The sequence below is a fragment of the Colletotrichum scovillei genome (genome assembly GCF_011075155.1).
Source record: "Colletotrichum scovillei strain TJNH1 chromosome Unknown Contig00012, whole genome shotgun sequence".
NCBI lineage: Eukaryota > Fungi > Ascomycota > Sordariomycetes > Glomerellales > Glomerellaceae > Colletotrichum > Colletotrichum scovillei.
Window position 1 is genome coordinate 422,291 of NW_023336270.1, and position 23,268 is coordinate 445,558.

A 23,268-nucleotide genomic window follows, 5' to 3' on the forward strand; every position below is an offset into this window, starting at 1 on the left:
AAAGACGATCAGATGGGTTGCAAAGTGGTAAAGTTGAACTTGGCCTACTGCAGGCAACAGGAAAAAGAAATTGTGCTCAGTGGCGATCGATTCTCTGCCAATCAACGCCCTGGCTGATGACTGCATGCAGGCCCAATCAACCAGGCTACAGGAGTGATAAGAGCAGGATGCGTTTCCCCCTCACCCAAGGCAGGTAGCCTGATTTCTTTCTCATCACAATTGCAAGTCTAATTTCAACATCAACGACCATGGAGCCGGTTGGATTAGCCGTCGGAATCGCTGGGCTCGCGGGTATCCTTAGTACTTGTCTAGATGTCATCGAGAGAGTCGACATTTATAAAGATTTCGACCGTGATTCACGTTCACTCGCTGTCCAGTTCGATGCGGAAAAGCTTCGTCTCAAGAAATGGGCTCACGATGTCGGGTTCAGGCAAGGAAAGCTCCCAAACGACCATCACACCGCTCTGGATGACCCGCAGGTCCGCTTGATGGCAGTAGAGCTGCTTGGTGTCATCAAGGCAATCTGTGGTGACGCAAAAACATCGGAACTCGGGCTGGATGAAAATTCAGCAACCGTCACTCGCGGCATCCAATCCCTTCCAAAGTCATCAGAATCAAGGAGGCAAAAGCTTTTTTGGTCCTTGAGGGGCAAGGCTAGACGCACTTCTCAAGTCGAAAACCTCGGAGTTCTCGTCCAGCATCTGCACAACCTGGTTCCTCCCGATAGTTCATTTCCAGGTGGGGAAGCTACCAAAAGATCCAATGAGACTTATCCTTCTGGAATAGGTGTGTCTTTACGCCCGCGTTCCCTTGAGCTCAAGCACAGTTCGAGCATCGGCTGTCAATACTGGAGACAGCCTAGTTGTATTATCTCGATATCGAATTGTTACATACGAAAGTTCACGATCAAACCAATCTGACAAGACCATCTGGCTTAGATGACGAAATTGAAAAACAGACGTGGCTTCGTGAGCTTCGACAGACCTTGTCTCGGTTGGAAAGGGAGATGGAAGGTACATCGAGATTCTTCAATTTAACTTCCCAAAATACTGCGCTTAAGACTGACGCCGGTGACTGCAGCCGAGACTCGGCGAGACCTCAGGGCCTGGGTAGCATGCCCGCCGCCGAACGATCTCTTCTCTGAAGCCAAGGAGAAAAAGCTCGATGGGACGTGTGATTGGATTGTTGACCGTCTCGAATTTGTCGAGTGGCTTGCTCTAGACGAAGCGTGTAGAACCATCAATACCGAAAGGCTTCTGTGGGTCAATGGGCCCGCAGGGCTCGGAAAAACTGTTCTATGCGCGAGCATCGTCGAACACTTGAAAGAGATATCCCAGAAGCCTGTGGTCTATTTCTTTCTGTCGTCTGAATTCGAAAGCCGCGACAACCCCTACGCAGCGATTCGAGCATGGGTTTACCAGATGGCATCGTCTGACCAGATTACCTACCAGTTGGTGCGAGAAAAGTGGCTAGCTCAAAACGAACAATTCGCCACCGAGACAGAAATCGTCAGTATCTTTCGAGAAATTTTGCAAGTCGTACCTGGAGCCATCTTGGTCTTGGATGGCTTGGATGAGTGTACTTGGTTGGGGAAGGCTCCGCATGACGGGAAGTCCTTGAGGAGGTTTCTCAACACCGTGATTGGGGCAATGACCAACACGGCATCTCGCCTCCTAGTTGTCAGTCGGGACGAGCCTGAGATCCGAAGTGCTATGATGTGCTCAAAAAACTGCGAGGAACTCAAAATCGATTCTCAAGACGTGCAATCCGACGTTGCTCGATACTCAAGAAGTATTGTCGACAAGAAGCTGCCGAGAAAGGACGAAGCAACTAGAGAAGGTGTCTCCAAGATGCTTGCGGATCGGTCCAATGGCCAATTCCTCTGGGTCAAGTTACACGAAGATTCCTTGCGCAGCTGGAAAAACAAGAAGCAACTTGAGGATGCGATCAATGAAATACCATCTGGACTTGATCATGTTTATGAACGAAATTGGACACGCATTTCCAGACTACCAGACCCGATCCGTAAACGTGCCTATTCTCTATTACAATGGGCGGCTTTTGCTCTGCGGCCCTTGACCGTCAACGAAATCTCCGAGGCTATGTTGATCGACGAGGAAGATTTCAACTTCCCTGAGCATGAGTTGCCCGATGAAGTTGATGACGACTTTATTGAAAGCGAGATACAAAGCCCCTGCGGCTCGCTTTTGGAAGTTCGAGGATCTTCGGATTCTAACAGGGGGTCAAGGACGGTGCACTTGACTCACTTCTCAGTCAAACAACATTTTCTTTGCAACATTTCATCTCAATCGCTATCGATTCGCATGAACAGTCAAGTCTCAAACGAGCTTCAACAAAACAGCAGGCTAGCAAAGCTTTGCCTTCGCTACATCAACAGTCAATACTTCTGGGACTTTGAAGAGAAGATCAATTCGACGGTTCAAATGGAAAGCACCCAGGAAGAAAACCTTCAAGTGAGCGTCAAGGGGTCATTCCGACACTACGCCGCGAGTTCATGGTATCAGCATTCCACCGTCGGTTATGAGGAAGACGAAGAACTGACAGAGCTCATGATGAGTTTGTTCGATGAGCTCAATCCCAGTTGGGAAATGTGGCGTGACTTGTTTGAGAAGTACAGCGTAGAGCTCGGTTTGGGAGCTGATTCATCAGCTGAACCTCACCACGCTAGTCCTTTACACTACGCTGCCCGTCTTGGCTTCACTGAGCTTGCTTCCTGCCTCATCCACGACGAGAAGCATCATGTGAATGCCAAGGCGCCGTTTGGTAGAACAGCTCTGGAGATTGCAGGCAACGCTGGAAATTTGACACTCTCAAAGATCCTTCTAGATGCGGGGGCCGATATTTCAATGTCGAATCACACAGGGTCGACACCTCTCATCGAAGCTTCGTATTATGGAGCCTATGAAATTATTGAACTCCTTCTCGATAGAGGCGCAGACTGCGAGAAAACAAGTAATTACAATTGGACGGCACTACACGTAGCTTCCTACTACGGCCATCTCGACGTCGTTGCGTTGCTGCTTAGAAGGGGAGCTAACGTCACTGTTGCTAACGATGGCGGTTGGACACCACTCAATGTGGCCTCTCACTGCGGGCACTTCGATGTTGTTGAACTGCTCCTCGACAACGGGGCCGAAATTCTAACCCAGAGTAATGATGGTTGGTCGCCGCTTAATGCTGCCTCTCACTCTGGACACCTAGACATTGTCAACTTGCTCCTGGGGAAGGGGGCTGATGTTCACCACGCAAATCTGAGCAAGTGGTCCTCGATACATTTCGCTTCTGATGGTGGTCACTATGATATCGTCAATATGCTCCTCGGTGCAGGCGCCGACGTCGCAGCTGCAACCAATAACTCAACGACGCCGCTGCATATAGCATCAAGCCATGGCCATCTAAGGATTGTCGAGCTACTTCTAGACAATGACGCTGACTCGAACGCTGTGGACGATAGCCAATGGACACCGATTTTCTTGGCATCGAGTTGCGGGCATGAAAAAGTAGCCAAGCTACTTCTTAGTCGGTGCGACGACGTATCTTGGGCCAACAAAGCCGGGATGGTGCCACTTTACTCAGCTTCAGCTGCCGTGAACAGCAAGCTTGCTGAGCTGCTTCTTAGTGACTCTCGTAATGATGGTTCCCTACGAGCCTTCGCAGGATGGACGCTACTCCACGAGGCGTCGTATAACGGACGCGTTGGGGTGATTGAACTGCTTCTTGCTGAGGGAGTAGATGTAGGGTTGACTGACGACCGTGGGTGGACGCCTCTACACGCTGCAGCTCTGAGCGGGCATACAGAAGTTGCACAATTGCTGCTTCAGAGCCCTAGGTGCAGTACCCATGTACAAGATAACAGTGGTCGAACACCAGTATTTTATGCATCAGCTCGCGGGCATTACGAATTGATCCAAACACTAACCACTCAGAATCGACTGGACCTTCAAATCACGGATCAGTATGGATCAACCCCATTATCTGCAGCTTGTCGCAATGGACATGAAGAAGCCGTCAAATACCTGCTCTCAGTCGATGAGGGGTCATTTGAGTGTCGAGATGGACTAGGGCGAAGCTCGATGTGGTGGGCACGAAAAAGTGGGAGCACCCAAGTCATCGAACTTGTCTTGCAACATGCATTGAAGCTCAAAACTCATGTTCCGGAGAATAACGAGCTTGGCGCACAAGGGGCAAATTTCGATTGCGACTCAGCGTGGTGTGATATCTGCATGACTTGTACCTTCCCAGACAAGGAGTCATACTACACCTGTAGTTTGTGCGATGGAGGCGACTTCGTCATCTGCCTGGAATGTAAGGATTCTGGGCTCGAATGCCAAGATGCTTCTCATTGCTGGACTTTTCACGAACCCTACTAGGAGGGAGGAGAGATAGATCTTTTCTAGCTTGATCAATCTAGGAAGATGTGCAGAATGCTTTTCCTCCGACAGTCATTTACGTACACCTCGACGATCTTGAGAGCCAAGTGACTATATTTAGGTAATCAACTATTGGACAACTTCCTCATTCGCCTTTAGCTTTCAGTTCTCGCCCATTTCTGTCTTACTTAGGCTGGTATGAAGGAGTTCCAATCAGAGTAGTACACTCATTCTTGCCGATATTTGTAACAATAGATATTTATATTGACGCTATCTAGCGTTTAAGGTGCTAAGAATGGATTCAACAGTTGAAGGGAGAAGGTGAGAACCTTGAGATGGTATGGAAAGCAGTCGCAGAGAATGGTCTTCAGGACTTGCTTCAGCAACTCGGTACACATTGGGCATCTCTCAGTCAGCGCGGGCCGTTGAAAACTTGCATGGATTAAACTTTAAGTGATAAAATTTGTATGCTTCAATGGTAGACAAAACAATAGTGGCTATTTTGAAGCTCTGCTGATAAGACTACCCATTTTACTCCAGACCGCCATAGGGTTGGTGTACATAACAAAATGCCCACTGTTTGGAATCTCGGCTAGTTCGACGCCAGCACGTGCGATCCGTGAGAGATAGGATAATGTGTTGTAGGATACACCGAAAATGAACATCCTTGAACACGGAAGTGCTTCAAACACCTCCAGTAAGTCTCCTTTGTCGGTATAATGAACCATGGACTCGAAAGTCGGCCCCACTACCTCTGGTCTGACTTTCGAACGGAAACTTGCTGCATAAATCCCGTTCCCGTAGTCCGCTGATCGCCGAGTCCGCTCGATAAAGGAAGCGATGAACATCTCCGTATCGCTTGCCGGGAAGTCAAAGATTTGTCTGCTCAAGAAGCAGTCCTCTGGAGCAAGATTGCCCTTGATGTTGGTGAAGCTTAGTACCGCGTCTGGGTTGCGTTGTGCGAGCAGCAAACCTGTCAAGCCGCCCATAGAGTGGCCGACAAGGTGGAACCGTGTGATCTTATGAGCATCCAGAACTGCCTCAGCTACGGCTACGAGGAATGGCATGGAGATGGCGTTGTAGTCAGAGCTGGTGGATGCACCGCTGCCAGGAGCATCGTAAGCGAGTAAAGGATGGTCGGAAAGTGGCGCGTGATGGATTGCGTCCGTGAAGTCTTCTTTGGTGCTCCCGAAGCCGTGGAGGAAGAGTATGGGATCAAGTGGCCCGTCACGGCGGACGGTAGAAATTGAAAGATCGACATTATTGATAACGAGGGAGAGATCTTCCCAAACCAGATGGTTAGACGGTGGCGCTACGCCGCTGACAGGCGGGCCGATTTCTGTCGCTGGCATGATGCGTTCATAATAGGATGCAAGAGTGTTTATTGAGAAATATTTCTGGAGAAAATCTCGTCCTTTATAGGAGAAACCGGACCGAGGTGATGTTGCTGGTTGAAAATTGTAGTTCGTTTCGTGAGTCGCCGTTATGCTCAATACACGGCAGCCAATCCTTCGGTGCCGGCGGTTGCCAGCACCTCCCGGAGTGAGTCCTGAAGACCGGTACTGACACCGAAAAGCTCGGCACCGTGAATCTTTTGCCGTCGGCACCGCTACGCTTTGCCGACCGGCTTCTTCTGAGGTTTGCAGACATTTGTTCGCTGAGTCATACCGTATGCTTTGTATGAAGTGGTACCTGGCCTCCGTCGTGGCCTAGCCATACTGCCCCATCAATCGCGAACATGAAGCCGGCTAAGACTCCAATTGGCTAATCACATACGTGAAGTTCTCGGGCACCTAATTCTGAACACAACCCTCGTGCACTTGTAATACGCAGAGTGAAGCTTGGTGTCATGGAAATAGCTCTTGCATATCTCATTTGGAAGCGAAGTCTTAGCACACGTACTCTCACCTGAGATCAATGACCGAAAGAAGCTGAAACTCGGTCGGAAATGCATAGGCGAAATGACATCAAGTCTAGCCTGGCTGCACCGCCTCCATTCCCTAGGATCTTCTTGGCCATTCAAGTGGGCGACGGGAAGAAGTTGATTGCGGCCAACGCCAGAGTAGGAGTAGACTAGCAGTAGGAATAGGAAGAATTGAGATAGGTAGGGTGTTGAGCGACAAATTATTGTAGCACTCACATGCCTCCTCTGTGCGTTTGAGCTGGCTAGGTTCACGCTTCAGGGTGAGCAGGCTTACTAGGCAATGCCCAGGAAGGCTATGAATGAATGAAGAAAGTTATTGAGCTGGAACGCGGTCTCTCAAAATTTGGGGAGGTAACAGAGCCAATGGCCAGTGAAGTGACTCGTTGAAAGACAAGCAATAGGACATGCGTGAGATGAAAATATCCGAGCGAGGTATTTTTCTGAGCCAGACTGGAAGGGCAGGCGATTCTCAGCATTTGCAAAGCGCCGCCCATTGTTTAGAGCCTCTCACAAACGAACGAGGCACTGAGCATGAAGAGGTAAGTTTCGAGCCAGCTGACGACAACGGACGTTCTGAGGCCCAATGACACTCCTTTGCGAGCAAGCGGGATGCGATGCATTGGGTCCGCTTCCGAATCTGCCGGCCGTGGAACCGAGTGCGGTGCCGGTGTCTGACGCAGCGGAGTAGCAGCCATTGTAGCTAGGAGTGTTTCCGCTGGAGCCCTCCTGGATGAGATGGTTTCAAAGTACTGGGCTGGACTTCAACGCTAAGCCACCAGGCGCGAAGCTTCCTCTTGGGCAATTCATTTTATAGACAACTTCACAGGCGAAAGCGAATTCTCGCGAGTGAGCTAGCTACTTCAACTGTGACCCCCGCCGACTCTTCCGACTGACACAATCGGCAGCATCCGCGCCGTAGTGTATGCATTGCAGTGTGCATACACGGACGGATACAGGGTGAGCCTTTCTCAAACGAAGATCAGGATGCACTGCCATCTGAAGACTGCCGACGTGCTAAAGCTTGTGTTCCCTCGCTTGAGACGACAGCTGACAAGGGGTCCGCTAGGTGTTTCATGCCAATCAAACACTGCCCGAATTTCTTCGGTCCACTGAAAATGAATGAGATTGGCTGCCCGGTGGGTGAGATTTGAGTGAGTCTGGGATGGCAATGGAAGGCCCTCAGTCGAAACTCACTGAGCGACAGACTGTCAGTGCTTCACTTCCTTCACTGGGGATGAGTGAGCCAGCGCCTGAACATCTATCGCGTGCCTAGGGACCCCTTGCCAAGCAGTAATCCGGCGGAGTCATGTCAGGGGTGAACCGCTAAAATAAGAATGACATCACGTTGAAACGGGGCAAAGATATGCAGTGAAGCCCCTTTCTTTCTGTCTTCCCTTCCACACTCTGTTCGTCCGGTTCCCGCGGGTTGAGCAGTGACCTGGTTGACCTGGTTGAACAGACGGGGCGTTCTAACGCGTATCTAGAACCCTGAGATCTAGACTTTGAGCTGCAGCCTGCGTTTGGATGAAATCTGTCATGCAGGACAAACAACATTGAATCGTCACATGAAGCCTCGTTCGAAGTCAATAAAGCTTACGCCATCACCGCCTCCAGACCTTGACGTCTCGCTCGGTCTCGGTCGTTGAGCATCTACAGTAGACAGGATAGACCATAACAGATGCGAAGCTGACCAGCTAGTCTGGCGCGCATTATTCCGCCATCAACCTGTGACTGGACATCGCCAACGCTGCTCCATAGAACAAACACGCTGTTCACTGCAGCCAAGGATGGACCGCGCGGCATCGAGGCAGTGTTGCAAGAAAACCGGAGCTCTCTTAGTTGCTTGGTAAACTCCGCTGATCGCACGGAGCCAAACAGCTTCAATTTCAGCCAAGGGCTCCAAGATTGACTATTCGTACTCGCGGCGTACCGAATTTGAGCCCAGCGGCAGCAACCCGTCGTATTGAATCCTTCTGTTCTGCCCCTTGGCGCACGTCTCGTATTTCGCTGGGCAGCGTCGTTCGGTTCTTGGTTGTGTTAAGATTTGAGTCTGGACCTCCCTTGTGGCTCCTCAAGGTTCATCTCCAGAGATGATCGTTTCCAGTATATTAAATCAATCGTCTTTTCCCATTGATTCCACTTGCCTTCCTGTGTCTTCTCAGTCAACCCCTTGGTCTTTCACAAACGATTCATACCTGCAGCAGCAATATTGAAAGCGCCACTTTTCTTTACAGGCCTCTAATTGTTCTTCATTTCGTCTGTCACTACGATCAAACATCGTTCTTGACTCCTCGAACAAACATACTGATCATCCTATGAACCTCTGATCAACCACCAAAGATCTCGCTCACCACTCGATCGACATCCCCAAACCTATTCAACGAGAAACCACTCAACAACGTCACCATGAAGTACACCATCGCCTTCGGACTCTTCTCCGGCCTCGCCGCCGCCCAGTCGGTCACCACCTCCGCCGCATCCTCCAGCTCAACCGGTTTGGCCAGCCTCATCGCCCAGCTCCCCAGCTGCGCCGTAGGCTGCATCAGCACCGCCGCCAGCACCATTGGCTGCTCCGCGACCGACTTCACCTGCTTGTGCGCCAGCCAGGACAAGCTCATCTCCAGCCTGACGCCCTGCGTGCTCACTGCTGGCTGCTCCACAACAGAGATCGCCGGTATGTTGCACACCCTGTGACTCGTGTCCCGTTCATCGTATAGGTGGCTAACAAAAGTTCTTACAGCGGCTGCAAAAATCGCACCGTCAATCTGCTCCGAAGTTCAGAACAACCCGGCCGCATCCGACCTCGCATCGGCATCGAACCTCGTAACCGGCGTCCTCGGTACCGCGGCCGCAACCGCTAGCAGCAGCGCCGCCACATCTGCCACCGCTACACCCGCCGCCGCTGCACGGCCGACGAACGCTTACTACGGCATGCTCGGCGCCGTCGCTCTCGCTGCTGCTGCTTTGTAAATACTACATGGGCTTTGAAGATACCAAAACTCTAGGGATATGGCGCATTTGGGAGGGGCCACGGCTTTGATTTTATGACATTTTAGAATGGGAAATTGGGCCTCGTGATGGCAAGCGACACGGTGCATTAGATTCAGTTTCTGTCCGGCTCAATGGGGTGAATCTGACAAAGGTCAATGGAACCTTAAATGACGGTTGGGGCCAATTGCGCAGTGGCATTCATTCTTTTCGCGCTCAAACACGTTTATCAAGTACGAAGAATACAGTTATGTTCATCCTGGAACGCTCCCGCATGAGGGAAGAAGTAGTCACAGACCGATTAAATTTTGGTGGTCGTTAGATGGCATTCTGGGCAACCCGCTCAATTTCTGAGATGGCCCAGGATTTAAGAAGGGATAGATATACCCGCGCAAATTCCCCGTGCTGACCCCCCTCATGCACTATCATCCGCCACCCATCGAGCTTTCAGCCTCACGATCAACGTCGTGATGAACCTTACATCCGTGACATCGGGTAGTTCTCTCAACGTTGGACTGTCCCTCTCAGTTTCCGCTGTTAAATATGCCAGGACCCCCTTATTCGCAGAAGCCGTCCGTCCATACTTGCTCTCAAACCAATCCAGGAGCTTGATCGGCGGATTCTTCTTTGGGTCTCGTTCAGACTGCCGCAACTTGTCCATCCACTGATTGGTCGGGAGTCTCTCAAACTGTAGACCAGCTTCAGATAGGGATAGAAGCATATCACGGGTCCAATGGAAGCGCGTCGGGTTAAGGACGTGGTACACCAAGTCGGGATCGGTATCGCGGTCTCTAGGCTGCGGGGCGACGTTGGCATTGACGAGTTCCAAGATGGCAGTTGCAGCGTGGTCGACGGGCAGCCAAGTCATCTCCTATCATCACGTCAGAGTCATGACTTTCTCTAAGCTGTTCAGGTGAGACTCACCTCGTCGAGATTCGGCAAGGCACCAAGCGTGACAGCCGTCTGGATCATCAACGGGATACCTTCAGTCGTGTTCCATTCGCCGACCTTACTGTCACCCACAAGCTGCCCAATCCTCAAGACTCTTGCGGGCGCACCGGCGTTCAGATTCGCATTACGCGTGATATGCTCAGACACCCACTTGGACCGCGCATATCCCGTGCCCTGTGCCCATGCCGGCGTCGGAACCGGTCTCTCCGGCACGGTACCAGGCATAGGCGATCCACCTGACGCGGAGACGGACGAGCAGAAGAAGAATCGTGCGGGATTGGGTGTCTCGACGGACTGGCACAGCTGGATGAGGTTGTGGACTGCCTTGATGTGCTGGTCCTCAAAGCTCTGTACGGGGATGTTGAAGTTGACGGCCCAGGCGCTGTGAATTACGATTGTGAGCCTCGACTTCAGATCGGCGATGCGGGTGGCGTCGAGGCCGAAATTTGGGAGGCTTAGATCACAAGACAACGGCACCACTTTAGATTGTTGGAGGAGGCTTAGAGATATGCCACGCGAGGTAAGTGAGTGTGCGATGCGAGATGCTGCGGCGGTATCGTCGGGTGCGCGGACGGCTGCCCAAACTGAGGATACGGTTGGGAGGGCAGCGAGTTGGCCAAGAAGATGAGCTCCTAAGCCGCCCGTCACTCCAGTGAGGAACTGTGAAGGCGATATCAGTGATGTCTTGAGGTCGCGGTGGAACTAGTGTCACTTACAACGAGGTGCTTGTCAGGTTTCGGAGCTGCACCGGCGATGTGCTGCGTGATGGAGGAGTACTTGGCTACTAAATCCTGCATCTCTTGTAGCTCGTCTTGTGCCGCTTCGACCTGACCGTTTCTCAATGCAACGAGATGTTCAGAGAGTTTTCGGATGTTTCCAGATTCATAGAGAACGTTCTGTCCCAGGTGGCTCTGACGACCACCCAAATCGACTTCCCTCTTGATCAGACTCCACATCTGGATGCAATGGAGACTATCAACGCCGGAAGCGAAGAAGTTTGCGTCGGCAGATGGTAAGTCGATACCCAACTGTTTCTTGAGTTGCTGCAAAAGCCAGATCTCCAGCTCTTGGCCCGCAAGAGACAAGCTACCTCCTTCATCTTCGTTCTCATACCTGTCATAGGCGATCCGTATCTCTTTTCCGAATTGCTGATAGAACGGCGCCCGAATGAAGGTCCCTTTGTCAGTGTGGGGGTACTGTGTCTCCGGTGGGAGCGCAATGATGAGCTCTCGAGGTATGCGCGAGAAGGACTCGGCTTTCGCATTCGCAGCTTCAACTGCCGGCCAGATCGCCTCAACAAACTCCGCATCAGATAGGCTCGCGGCATTGTCCGCTTTGACGATCAGAGCACCGGGATAACTTCTCTGCTCGCCAAAGACTATAGCCTCTTTGACAATCTCCTCTTGGCGAATTCTCCCTTCGATGGGAATAGGGAGCACCTTTTCGCCATTGATCAGAGTGAATCTGTCGTCGAGTCTGCTGACATACTTCCACCAGTCCGGCTGAGTGGCATGTTTCACGAAGAGATCACGCGTGCGGAATGAGTTTGGTGGCGAATCTGAGTTCGATGTCGACTTCGAGGGGATGCCGTCGAGGCAGACACACTCGTAGATCCCAGGCGAGACCTCATCCATGAGAACGTAGGGCTTTGCGGAGGGGAGAGGACGCAGGTAATTCCAGGCTTTATCGCCTGGCGGACGAACGGAGTTCATCAACCTGCCGACCTCAGTTCTTTACTTCGTTAGTGCGAGTGCCTACAAGGTTGAAGAAACTAGGGTGGGCAAGGGTTGCTCTTACGATCCATAGTTTCCGACGAGATAGACCCCATTATTGACCAGACGATCGCCAAGGTCATCTGGACAGCTACTTCCCCCGAAGAGAACAAGTTTCACACTTGCCAAAGCCTGGATACCCTCGTCTGTTTCAGCTAGCAATTTCACGACATAGGGAACCACGTGGAAGATTTCAGGCTTGACGTAATTGATCATCTGGATCAGATTCTGTCTCGTTAGAGGCAGATTGTAGTTACCATAGTAGATGGGCTTCTTCGAGTAGATTGAGCGAAATGTCTCGTAAAATCCGTGGCTATGAAACAAGGGAGAGACAATGAAGGCCCTCATATTCATATGAACGGAAAAGGCCCCAATGCAGCTCTTGTGAGTTAGGTAGATCGGCTTCGGAAGGCCTGTCGAACCGGAGGAGTGGATGATGGCGGCAATTTTCCTCGATTCTCGCTCTGGGTCGTAGGTCCTGGAAAACACGGGGGCATCTCTGCCGTAGTAGTCTGAGTGAGCCAGCAGTGGCAAAATATCGAGGTCGCGTTGTTGCTGAACTTCGGCTAGAACAGGATGGAAAGTTGACGTGGTGAGCATGGCATTGCAGTCCGCCAACTCACAAAGGCGGGCGATTCCTGGGCTTTGAAGTCTCGTTGAGACAAGAAACACTGCATAGCCTAGCCGACTAAGAGCCATAATCGTGATGATGACATGCAAACCAGAGTGAGCAAGGATTCCTATCACGGGGGCCTTCTCAGAATTTGAGTCCTCATCAAGTTACAAGTCAGTGGAAGCTTGGCTGAAATAGTGAAGAAATAGCATGGCTTACAACGGAGGATAGACCCAGCTGCTGTAGCCTCTGCACAGCGGCGTCGACATACCGGTCCACGGCGCGAGCGCTGTGCTCCTCGAAGTCCAGAAAGCCCTCATTAGGGTACCCAAGTAAGGGCGCATCACCGAGTTCGAGTGCTCGTCTCTTGATGAGCTCGTCGAGGGTGAAGAAAGGACGATTTTGAGCGGAGACCTTGAGCTGGGTCACTGTCGTCGTCTGGGTTGCCATTATGAAGAAGCCGAACAGAGGTGCGTGTATTAGAAATAGGATGGAGTCGTACGGGCTTGGAGTCCATTCGGTGATGAGAGAGAAAGTCTCGTCTTGACGTGGAACCAACTTCACTTATGTACTGACGGTCATCTCGCACCGCCGGCTCCGGTCCCCTGCGATCTGGTCGGCGTTGAGCGTATCCGCGCGACAATTCCGTTCCGCCTCCGTTCCGGGCCGCTGATGCAAGTTAATCAGGTTTCCGGATGCGGGGTCCGGGTGCTCCGAAGCGTCTATAACCGGTGGTGGTCTACGGGGGATCAGTTACCACCAATGAGGTGTGAATACGAGGCTAGTATCTCAGTGTGTGAGGCTTGCGGCTGTGACTGTTTCGTACTTCTGCGCCTGTGCAGTGTTGGCTTTAGACGGAACCTTTCAATTTCTCGATGAAGAGAGACCGAGAAGCCCGCAATCGCTGCGTCTCAATGTACCTTGAGCAGGTATAGGTATCAGTAGGTAGTCATTAGAGTACATGTCGTGGCGGATCTTCGGCTCATGGGCTAGCACTAAATGAATGCCCCAAATGCTAAACTATAGATTTATTTTCTTAGGTAATCTATCACCAGAAACTGGTCTGTATCGTGCTTCGCGTAGGGGCTAGGTGCGTGTGTTGCCTCGCGTACTTGGTGTGGGTTGTGTGCGATTTTCATGAGAATCCCTGCTTCAGAATTGCACTCTCGTCATACCTTGAGAATTATCTGAGTGGTGGGATTCTCCCACGGCCATGCTTGTAAGCACTTTTATGCGCAAGACCGCGCATGCCCCCAACCCCGGTTATAGACGGACTTCTGGCAGCTACTGACGGTAATACAAGCAAATGATGTTCATGCTCATTGGTTGCAATTGACTTGTACCGAGCCATCACACAGGCGTCCGGGGCCTTCAGTCGGTCGCCATGACGAAAACCATAGCCCAGATTCTCATCGATTCGAACGCCAAATCCTAGTCACCTTCTAGTCACCCCCTAGAATCCATTTACGAGTTTCTGATGTATCAAATACGCGAGTGACGAATTTGAGCATGCAACCCATGGCTTATAGTCAGTTAGTGTAAGTACCTACTCTGTAATCTAACCCGCAGAGCGACAGAAACGGACTGGGTTACAAAGAACACGAGATTCTTAAAGCAACCCATTTGTGTGTCTTTTCATGTTTGTTCGGAAGTTCTTCTCAGTCATGCTTCAGTTCTTCTAGCAGTCCAATAATAGGGGAAGCACTGTTTGCGAGCCCAGCGAATCCATGACTTACCTTAAAATACTACATGAACTGTAAGCGTTAACGCTGCCCCGGCCTCTAGGCATGTGTGCTAAAGCCAGTCATCCGGTCCCCACCACTTTGCAACAATTCGTAAAGAAAGATTCGACAAGATCATGAAAACTCTTTCAAGAAGACTCATGGCGATTTAAGGACGTTTGACTCTCTTCCGCCGTTGCTACTTTCTCTATCACCCAATTAAGAAACAGTACCAAAAGACATAGGTAGTGTCCGGAAGATGGTGAGTGAGAACACACTCTTCTAGATTGACGTTGCGCCCAGAGCCTAACTGTAGGCTCGAGCTGGCCACCGGCTGTGAGACCCTATGAGAGCGGTGAAGTTGTTACCGGACTGCAGCCATCAGTGGTAGGATCCATGCAGTTCCCGCTCTCGTCGTAAAATACTGCCGGGAGGTCGAAGTAGCACCGAGGTACCTTTCCTATTCCACCCCCAATCTCCACGCCATCGCCATTTCCATTGAGGGCGCAGTCAATAATGGCAGCGTAGAATGGTACTCGATTCCCAATGCCGTGACTCTCCATCGCATCGTAGATCCTGGGCTCGGCCTCGTACCAGAAAGTGTCAGCCGATTCTCTCATTAGGTAGAAACAGTACTCTTCGCCGCTTCTCAGTTCCATCCACTGACGGCCTATGTCGGTTCCACATCCTTCTCGGGTTGCGGCGTCTTTGTGTCTGTCTGCCACCAGATGTAGTTTCGAAGCCTTCATGGCCTCAGTTGCCACTTTCATCTTGAGGTTATCACTGATGATGTCAACCCATTCTGTGAATTCGCTCGAGTCCTCAGCAAGTAATGGCCAACCGCCGTTCAGAAAAGCAGGGACTTTGCTGAGAAAATCGTCCTTCTCGTTTCCAAGAGAAGGAAGAGCATTGTACTCGTTGTCATCAACTCCACCGCCTGTAGCGACGCGAAGGATGTCTTCAAGGCCTTTCGTGAGGCTTTCAAAGGCATTCCCTAAGGCGACTGCAACATCATTCGCCTCTGTATTCTCTTTCGATTCCGCATCGGCCATCTGAGAAGAGATGCTGCCAATGATAGCTAGTCCTGCAGTCACGAATCCGGCAGGGCCCTGTCCATTGGCGAGAAATCAGTAAAGCTTGAGTGGTGAGATTTGGTAATGCTCGAGAACGTTGCATCTGAACACACCGGTACCGCCGCTCCTGGCAAAGGCATGAGACCGCCTCCCATTGATGCAGCGGCTGCAATCCACTTGAACACACTTGAAGCCTTCGTGTCCGGCGCGTCAAACTCACTGAGCGTCTGCGATATCTTCAAATTCTCCACCAGGGTTTGTCGAGTAATCTCTTCGTTGATCTTGTCAATCTTGCTGTGTAGCCCTATGACGGCTTGGAAGACCCAGTATGAGTTTCTGCCAAAGCCAGTCTTGTTGGTTTCATCATAGTATCTCTCGCAGTCCCAGTCGCTAAAAGGGCTGCATTGACCGCCGATTGTCGAACAGCCGCCGACTCCGGGACGACCACTGCTTCGCATTTTATGTTCAAGCTTGGTGGTCCAGCCTTCGTTTGCCTTACTTTGGGAGAATTCCACGCCTGTATCTTCTGTAGTATTGATGGGATGAGCTTCTGAATGTCGAGTTGAATGAGAGACGCAAGACAGCATTTTTGTGACTCGGTATCGACGACTTACTCAGGCTTATTTCGAGGAAAAAATCGAGAGAAAAGCCCGCGGCGGTTTCTTGCCACAGTCGCTCAACGCCTCCAGCAGTCGAAAGGTCCCATCCGTTACACATTTTCTCTTTATTCCAAATGGGGTCCATCTTCTCCAGAACCGGCGTGGCGCCAGCCCACAGGAATAGTCCTAGCAACACGACAAGGAGTTCCATCTGGGAAAAGGTTGAACTTGAGGCGAAAAAGATGATCAATGAAGAGCGATTCGCCGAAAGTCAGATTTATGCAGAATTTGGTATTTGACTTGACAAAGTTAATTACCAGATACACTGTTGCAGGAAGATAGCAGCGTCTTGACGTATTTATAGCTGATTTGTACTTGTACCAGCATCTCACCGCCCACGTCACGTATCGGTCATTGGAAAAACAAAGCTTCGATTCTCTAGGACTTGCCACTGCCTTTTCTAGCACAAGGAAGTAGACATCAGCCGGATCTTACGGTACACCAGTCGCAACATTTATCTGGTTTCATCTAGGTCATCATATACAGGCTCCCTTATTGTTTGCATTAGTTACAATGACCAAAAAACACGTTCTCAAGATGACGAGAGTATCCATAATCCCCCTTCATCTTACTGAATGATGGGCAGCAGTGCCCTGTAGCAGCATCGTATTCATCTTATTTGTCAGACACAATGTCTTCATTCAGGTGCGGACAATTGCAGGTCAGCAACGTGATACCCGACTATTGTATGACAACGTTAGACAATCGAAGTCTCGACGACCAGCGCCTGACTTATATGAGGTGTAATGTGCCATATACTCACTCAACATTACATCACTAGTGTTACCTTTCATTGGTACATACTTAACTGTCTTGCGGCTATGGACGGGCCAATTCATGCGGCTGTAGATGGACATCGGGACATCGCGAATGTCGGGCGCATCGCTCAACCCTTGACATTCTCGACAGGTAGCTAAAGTAGTTAGGCATTCATAAGCAAATGTTAGGTGCCTATCCCACAGGGAGGCTGCACCCCGGATTTGCCTAAGAACCACGGCGAATAAAATGCCGGATCAATCATCATCGTCGACTATAATAAGCAAAGGCTTTGATTGGTGGGTATTGTGTAGGAGTTCGCCATGCATCTAGTCACTGTCATTGTCTCTACAATCGTGCTTCGCAAGTTTCCGGGCCCGAGGATGCCTTTTCCGGTTTGATCAGAGATCCGAGAGGATGTTATGTGGGTTATTTAAGAGGCAATATCTTGAACAGCTCCGAATAATTATTTTCATCTCTACTCAGCGCATTGAAGCAGCCTCACATCACATCAGATTCAGTAATAATCTCTACAGCCAGTTATGTCTCCAAACCAGCATTTTATGACCACCGATATGGTCAAAGACCATGAAGCAGTCGTCGATCATATTGACCACCAAGAAAGTCCCAAAAAGGGTGGCTTTCAAGCCCATCCTGACAAGTTTGGGTCTGCTGCTAAAGTTGATCCCAAAGAAATTGCTTTGGTTCGAAAATTGGACACCTATCTCATGGTAAGCCGATCGCTCCATTTTCAATGATTGTCCACAATCTCCATGACCAGAGATGGAAATGAAGCTGAATCGAAAATATCCGCCCAGCCCATTTTATGGTTGATGTACTTCTTGAACTTCCTTGACCGAAATGCAATTGTAAACGGCAAGCTCAATAACCTGGACAACGAGCTCAACATGAAAGGATCCGAGTACAACACCTGCGTCAGCGTCTTCTTCGTTGGGTCAGTCTCAAAATCACAAGTGATCTAGACATTGTTTGTACCAGAGCATTGCTGACATATAAAGGCAGTTATATCACGGGACAAGTTCCGTCGAACATGCTGGTGACTCGCGTCAAGCCTGCCTACTACATGTCCGGCTGGATGATGGCATGGGCTATTGTGTCAACTCTCATTTGTATTGTCAAGGACTATCATGGAATGCTTGTGTGCAGGTAAGTCGGACGTCCTTTGTGCCTGATCACAGATCCTGAAGACTGACGATGTCTGTCGGTTGGAAGACTGGTGCTTGGTCTCACTGAAGCACCTTTCTACTCGGGCGCTTGCTACCTCGTGAGCTTGTTCTACACACGGAAAGAGGTTGCAACACGACTCGCTGTATTTTACACAGGCAACTTGCTTGCAAGCTCATTCTCCGGTCTTATTGCCGCTGGCGTCTTTGCTGGTCTAGACGGACGGCATGGCATGGCTGGGTGGAGATGGCTGTTCTTGATTCAAGGTATCGTCACAAGTAAGACTTTGCCTCAAACAATGCATAAGATTACCAGAGCCCAGAGTCTGACAGTATTGCCATACAGTTGGTGTTGCCGTGGTCGCCTTTTTCGTGCTTCCTAATGCCCCGCTCCAGACGCGATGGCTCACTCAAGAAGAACGCGAGTTGGCTCATTCGCGGGTTGCAAAGGACACAACAGAAAAACGACAGGGAACCAGCATTTGGTCCGGCCTCTGGGAAGCCGTCACAGATTATCGCACCTGGGTCTTTGCTCTCATGGGGAATCTTCACCTCTCGGCAAACAACTTCAAGAACTACTTGCCGACAGCTGTCAAGTCACTTGGCTTCAGTACCACAACAACGCTGGTACTCACCTGTCCACCGTATCTCATCGGAGGAGCGACGTCAGTTCTGGTGTCATGGTCCTCAGGAAGGTTCAATGAACGTACCTGGCACATCACAGGTTCCAAGGCAGTCGCGATCGTCGGCTTCGCTGTAGCAACAAGTACGATGAACATCGGCGCACGATACTTCGCTATGGTTCTGTTTGTGGCGGCTACGTATGGAGTGAACAACATTAATGGTAATCGTCACTCGCTCGACCCGGGCATATTGACTTGATGGGCATGAACTAACGCGTTACTCTAGTCGCGTGGACATCAGCAACGGTTGGCCAGACTGACGAAAAGAAAGCTGCCGCAATCGCCATTGTAAATACATTTGGCAATCTGTCTTTTGTCTACACCCCTTATCTATGGCCGGATAGCGACAGCCCCCTCTTTCGTAGAGCCATGGTCGCTAGCATCGCCTTCTCCCTGGGTGTGGTCTTAACAGCATGGGCTATGAAGCTCGTCTTGAAACGCGCCAACAGGAAGATCAGAAGCACCCAAGATGAAGCGATCAATCTCTATGCGTACTAGAATCAACAAGTCCATGCAGGCTTTCGGATACTTGATGTCTTCAGGTCAAAATTTGTATCGGAACATGCGAGAGTGTCTCTAGTACTGCGAATCTAGACCATCAAGTACTAAGTATATACGTGTCGAAGAATAAGGCCTGGCGGTCTTAGGATGGGGCCTGGCGGGTCACTATGTCCAACCAGTGCATGTCCAAACTGGTCCGGGGGGAGTGACTTTGCGGTACCTAGTCGAGCGGAATCTAGTGCTGCATTGTCAACATCTGCGCATTGATTCAAATGATATTTGGGCCATTTCTCATAGCGACACTGTCGTCCATCCTGTACTAGGCAGAAGCGTAATCTCCGTCAGGAAGCTTGATAGTTCCGGTCTCAATTATATCAATCTGGTGGCATCAAAATATCAAGGACAATAACGACATAGCTTCTCCTGTTTGAACCTTTGCAGTAGTGAGGACGGTGAGGCAACCGCAATAGAGGCCACTGTTGCGCATACTGCTTTCCCGAGCCAAAGTTGCATTTAAAAGAGAGTTCACGCTATGGAAAACAAACACGATCCACTTCATGATCAAAACTACCGGATAATCAATGATTGCTAAGCTGATGGGTACGCGAGGAAAATCATGCTCATGTATACATATTTACAGGAAGTTCCATTGATGAAGAATGATGAACGAATGGAAGTATAAAAGAAGGTGGAAGCTGCCGGCCAAGAAGAATAACAGGAAATTAAAAGAATCAATGCTCATGTGGGCGCCTCAAATCCATCTTACTTGCTCGCATGCAATGCCCAGTATTGATCGAGGTTCTTGTAAACGTCGTCAACCTTGCTATACGGGTCAGTAGCGGCCATAGCCTGCACTGCCTCCTCAATGGCCGAGTCTGAGAAGGATCCAGCTCGCGTACGAAGATCAGCCATTACGTACGGCTTTGCTCTCCAGCGCGCTTCCATTGGATCAATGAACTTGGTCTCGTTGTACCCAAACTCTGGAAGAACAGTAACGTTGAAGGCGGCCATCATATCACTGTCCTCATGGATCAGGTTATGGCAGTGGAACATGTAGACGCCGTCCCAGGGGGCGTAGTGGGCCTCAACAAGGACAGACTCGCCTCTGCCCAACCAGACAACATCCTTCAAGCCCTCTGCTTCGTAGGGCATCACACCGCGGTCACCGTCTCTAGCGATGACCTTGAAGTCGACAAGGTGGACGTGGATGGGGTGAGACCAACCATCTGAACTGTTCTCAAGCTCCCAAATCTCGACCTTACCTCTGGGAACATTGGCGAGAACACGGTTCTCTGCATCGGCAAAGCCCACGCCATTGATGCGCCATTCGCCGTTGGTACGATGGAATCGGAAATGGTGATTGATAACGTTGTCAGTTGATGTCGGGAAGGGAACAGTGCGAAGGACCTCTGGAACGGTGGATGTGTCGGGGCTGGATAAGGTCGTACCAACGACGAACTGCATTACCTTGTCGGTATGCAAGTAGTCGTCCTCGACGCCGATGCCGCCAGCCTTGGGGAAGTTCCTGATTTCGAGTCTCTGGCCAGCGTACTGAGCGAAGTCGATGACAATTTCATACCGCTCAGCTGGTGAGACATACTGGACAAGAGTCAGCAAGTTTACGCCTTTACTCAAATACCACGGGTAAAACTTACGAGGTCTGCGACTTGCACCGGCTTCCCCAAGAGTCCATTGTCGGAGCTGATTACCTGGAATGGAAGCTTTCCATTCACTGCATTGGAGTTGACAAGGTATAGCGCAAAAGCACGGGAAACAGCTGCGTTCAAGAAACGGAATCGGTATTTTCGCGGCTCGACATTGAGAAACGGCCAGGGCTGGCCGTTGACGTGAATCAGATCGCCCCAGAGACTGTCAGTCTCACCCTTGGTTGAGAACAGGGTACCGTCGTCGTTGTATTGCTTCGCAGAGAGAACAAGAGGGATGTCGTAGACGCCGTAGCCAGAAGGCAGGTTGAGAGCGTTCTCCGCCTCATCCGTGATCAGATAGGCTCCAGCTTGTCCCATATAGGCATTTTCAGCGGTCTTGGGATTCGAATTAGAGCTTAAACCTACAGTTCCATCCTGCTATGGAGGACTTACAAGATGCATTGCATGATCATGGTACCACAGCAGTCTCGCCGACTGTTGGTTGGGATAGTAGTAATCTTTGTACTCCCCTGGGTTGGTGATATCTTCCGCCCAACCATCGAAAGGGGCACGAGAGTAAGATCCGTGAAGATGAACCGAGTTCTCGGCAGCGGCGTTGTTGATGAATCTGACGACAGACTCCGTTCCGCGAGGAATAATCAGTGTCGGTCCCGGAGAGATGCCGTCGTAGCCCACCAGAGTTGCAGGGCGCAAGTTGGGATAAACCGCCTGACTGAAAGGCTTGATCTCAAGCTCGTAGTACCAGATCTCCTTGTTCGTGACTGGGTTGATGATCTTTCTGTGAGATATGTCAGGAAAACAGCGTCTAAACAGAAAGGTAGCCGATAGTCGTACTTGGTAGGTTCCTTAACTGGAGGAATGGGCAGAGGCACCTTGTAAATCAAGGCATACTCGGGGCTTTCCCAATCTTTGAGAAGAGTAAAGACATCCTCCGGGTCATCCTCCACAATTTGAGCGAGGGCTACAACCTCTGCCTCGGGAATTTGGGAGATGTGTGTATCACTGAAGGAAGAGTTTTGAGCTTGAACAAGGCTGGCGGAGAGCGCCGCTTGTACAAGCGCCACGGTGAGTTGGAACCGCATGTTGTAGGAAGGAGAATAGTGACTAGAAGATCAGATTATCCGGGCCTTGGGATGTGTGTCGAGCAAGAGATTCTGTTGGACGAGAAACGGAGCAGGTGATCTTATACAAGAATCGGGAGACAAAATCAAAGAAAAAGAAAGACCAAGGAGCCTTGCCGATTCAAGACTGGACTCAGAACCACGTTAGCTTCCACTCCGAAGTCGGATTGGATTTGAACGAAGAGAAATCTTCCAGTCCCCTTGCGGTAACCCGGTCGTGAAGCTGATGCATGCCTTGTGACTGATGCAAGTTTTCTGCAAGAGACTCGCCTTGAAGACTGGGATAGGAAATCAATGGCCGATGTACGTGATGGCATCAACTGCAGAAATCGCGCACACGTACATGTCATTGCAGTTACATCGCCACTGAGCCGATTATCTTGCGATGTTTGCAATGTCCCTCATACAATGTGGTGGATCCGATGTTATTGCGCAAGGTCGCGGCAACTCTCGAAGACCCACAGACGAAGAGAATGGGTTGATGTTTCCTTGAGTGCCTTAGAATAGGTAGCATTGACACAAGTATCATTCCTCATGATCCTTTCATTTCAAGAGTGGTATCGATGTTGGGCTGGTTATTGCTGGGGTGGTACCCGAGCACGTAGCTTGGCGAGCACGGTTGGAGGCTCTGTGTGATGGTACAGTGAGATTTATTCTCGCTGACAAGACGGCAGTCTTGGAAGAATGATACGCTATTGCGCTAATATGACTCGGCAGAGCGTGTTCAGAGTCGAAGGATCTTGGTCTGACAACGGAATGCCATTTCAATGATACGTGGAATGGGACAGGAAGTAGGTAACGGGCGTCTAAGGCCGGCGATATCAGGTGTGTAACTATCACCTGGGTCTCGGGCTGAGAAACCACACCTTGTATTTGATATCATACCTTTCATGAAGCGTTACTTGGATCTCCTATTTGCTGACTTAGTAGTCATACAATGGAACAAGTCGCACTTCTGCTCTCCATGTAGGTTCAGCAAGCAACCGAGTATAACCGAAACAATAATCCTGGATCTTTCAGCCATCTTGACTATGCATTTGAATCTGACCCAGCGATAGTTTTGGCTTTTTGACGAAAGCCGAAAATGTACTCGTATTCCCTTTGCGGATCTGAATCCGGCTGCTCCCATATGGCCCGCTGCTCTCATTCAGACCGAAGCTGCCCGCCATGACGGGGGGCATGGTCCGACCTCCTGCCAAGAGCCATAGCAACGCTGACTAGTCTATCCGCCCCTCCAAGAAGCCTTGATGATAAGCACCTAAAA

General features: G+C 50.5%; 7 protein-coding genes across 7 annotated transcripts; 3 read left to right on the plus strand and 4 right to left on the minus strand.

The window, feature by feature from the left end:
* Positions 1–248: 248 nt before the first annotated feature.
* Positions 249–4,391, plus strand: HER10_EVM0006872 (uncharacterized protein; the record flags this gene model as incomplete). Its single annotated transcript, XM_035476445.1, has 3 exons — positions 249–738; positions 939–1,013; positions 1,081–4,391. The coding sequence occupies 3 exons, from the start codon at positions 249–251 to the stop codon at positions 4,389–4,391; spliced, it is 3,876 nt and encodes a 1,291-aa protein (XP_035326215.1).
* Positions 4,392–4,888: 497 nt separating this feature from the next.
* HER10_EVM0004009 (uncharacterized protein) lies at positions 4,889–5,821 on the minus strand (the record flags this gene model as incomplete). Its single annotated transcript, XM_035473669.1, has 1 exon — positions 4,889–5,821. The coding sequence occupies exon 1, from the start codon at positions 5,741–5,743 to the stop codon at positions 4,889–4,891; it is 855 nt and encodes a 284-aa protein (XP_035326132.1). The 5' UTR covers positions 5,744–5,821.
* Positions 5,822–8,467: 2,646 nt separating this feature from the next.
* HER10_EVM0000990 (uncharacterized protein) lies at positions 8,468–9,519 on the plus strand. Its single transcript, XM_035470754.1, has 2 exons — positions 8,468–8,989; positions 9,056–9,519. The coding sequence occupies exons 1-2, from the start codon at positions 8,722–8,724 to the stop codon at positions 9,283–9,285; spliced, it is 498 nt and encodes a 165-aa protein (XP_035326037.1). The 5' UTR covers positions 8,468–8,721; the 3' UTR covers positions 9,286–9,519.
* A 199-nt stretch (positions 9,520–9,718) lies between these two features.
* HER10_EVM0007778 (uncharacterized protein) lies at positions 9,719–13,089 on the minus strand (the record flags this gene model as incomplete). The annotated part of the gene is made up of 5 exons (XM_035477323.1): positions 9,719–10,174; positions 10,228–10,914; positions 10,971–11,985; positions 12,052–12,797; positions 12,859–13,089. 5 exons carry the CDS (start codon positions 13,087–13,089, stop codon positions 9,719–9,721), a joined length of 3,135 nt encoding a protein of 1,044 aa, XP_035326241.1.
* Positions 13,090–14,704: 1,615 nt separating this feature from the next.
* Positions 14,705–16,243, minus strand: HER10_EVM0010605 (uncharacterized protein; the record flags this gene model as incomplete). Its single annotated transcript, XM_035480059.1, has 3 exons — positions 14,705–15,469; positions 15,556–15,917; positions 16,048–16,243. 3 exons carry the CDS (start codon positions 16,241–16,243, stop codon positions 14,705–14,707), a joined length of 1,323 nt encoding a protein of 440 aa, XP_035326328.1.
* A 1,147-nt stretch (positions 16,244–17,390) lies between these two features.
* Positions 17,391–19,213, plus strand: HER10_EVM0000182 (MFS transporter; the record flags this gene model as incomplete). Its single annotated transcript, XM_035469976.1, has 6 exons — positions 17,391–17,579; positions 17,667–17,803; positions 17,872–18,015; positions 18,082–18,311; positions 18,379–18,876; positions 18,942–19,213. The coding sequence occupies 6 exons, from the start codon at positions 17,391–17,393 to the stop codon at positions 19,211–19,213; spliced, it is 1,470 nt and encodes a 489-aa protein (XP_035326011.1).
* A 765-nt stretch (positions 19,214–19,978) lies between these two features.
* Positions 19,979–21,965, minus strand: HER10_EVM0003656 (multicopper oxidase; the record flags this gene model as incomplete). Its single annotated transcript, XM_035473322.1, has 4 exons — positions 19,979–20,815; positions 20,872–21,258; positions 21,316–21,661; positions 21,718–21,965. 4 exons carry the CDS (start codon positions 21,963–21,965, stop codon positions 19,979–19,981), a joined length of 1,818 nt encoding a protein of 605 aa, XP_035326123.1.
* Positions 21,966–23,268: the final 1,303 nt, after the last annotated feature.

Coding starts and splice junctions, on each gene's coding strand:
- HER10_EVM0000990 (XM_035470754.1), top strand. CDS start 8,722: ATGAAGTACACCATCGCCTTCGGACTCTTCTCCGGCCTCGCCGCCGCC. Junction 8,990..9,055: donor CTCCACAACAGAGATCGCCG/GTATGTTGCACA, acceptor AAGTTCTTACAG/CGGCTGCAAAAATCGCACCG.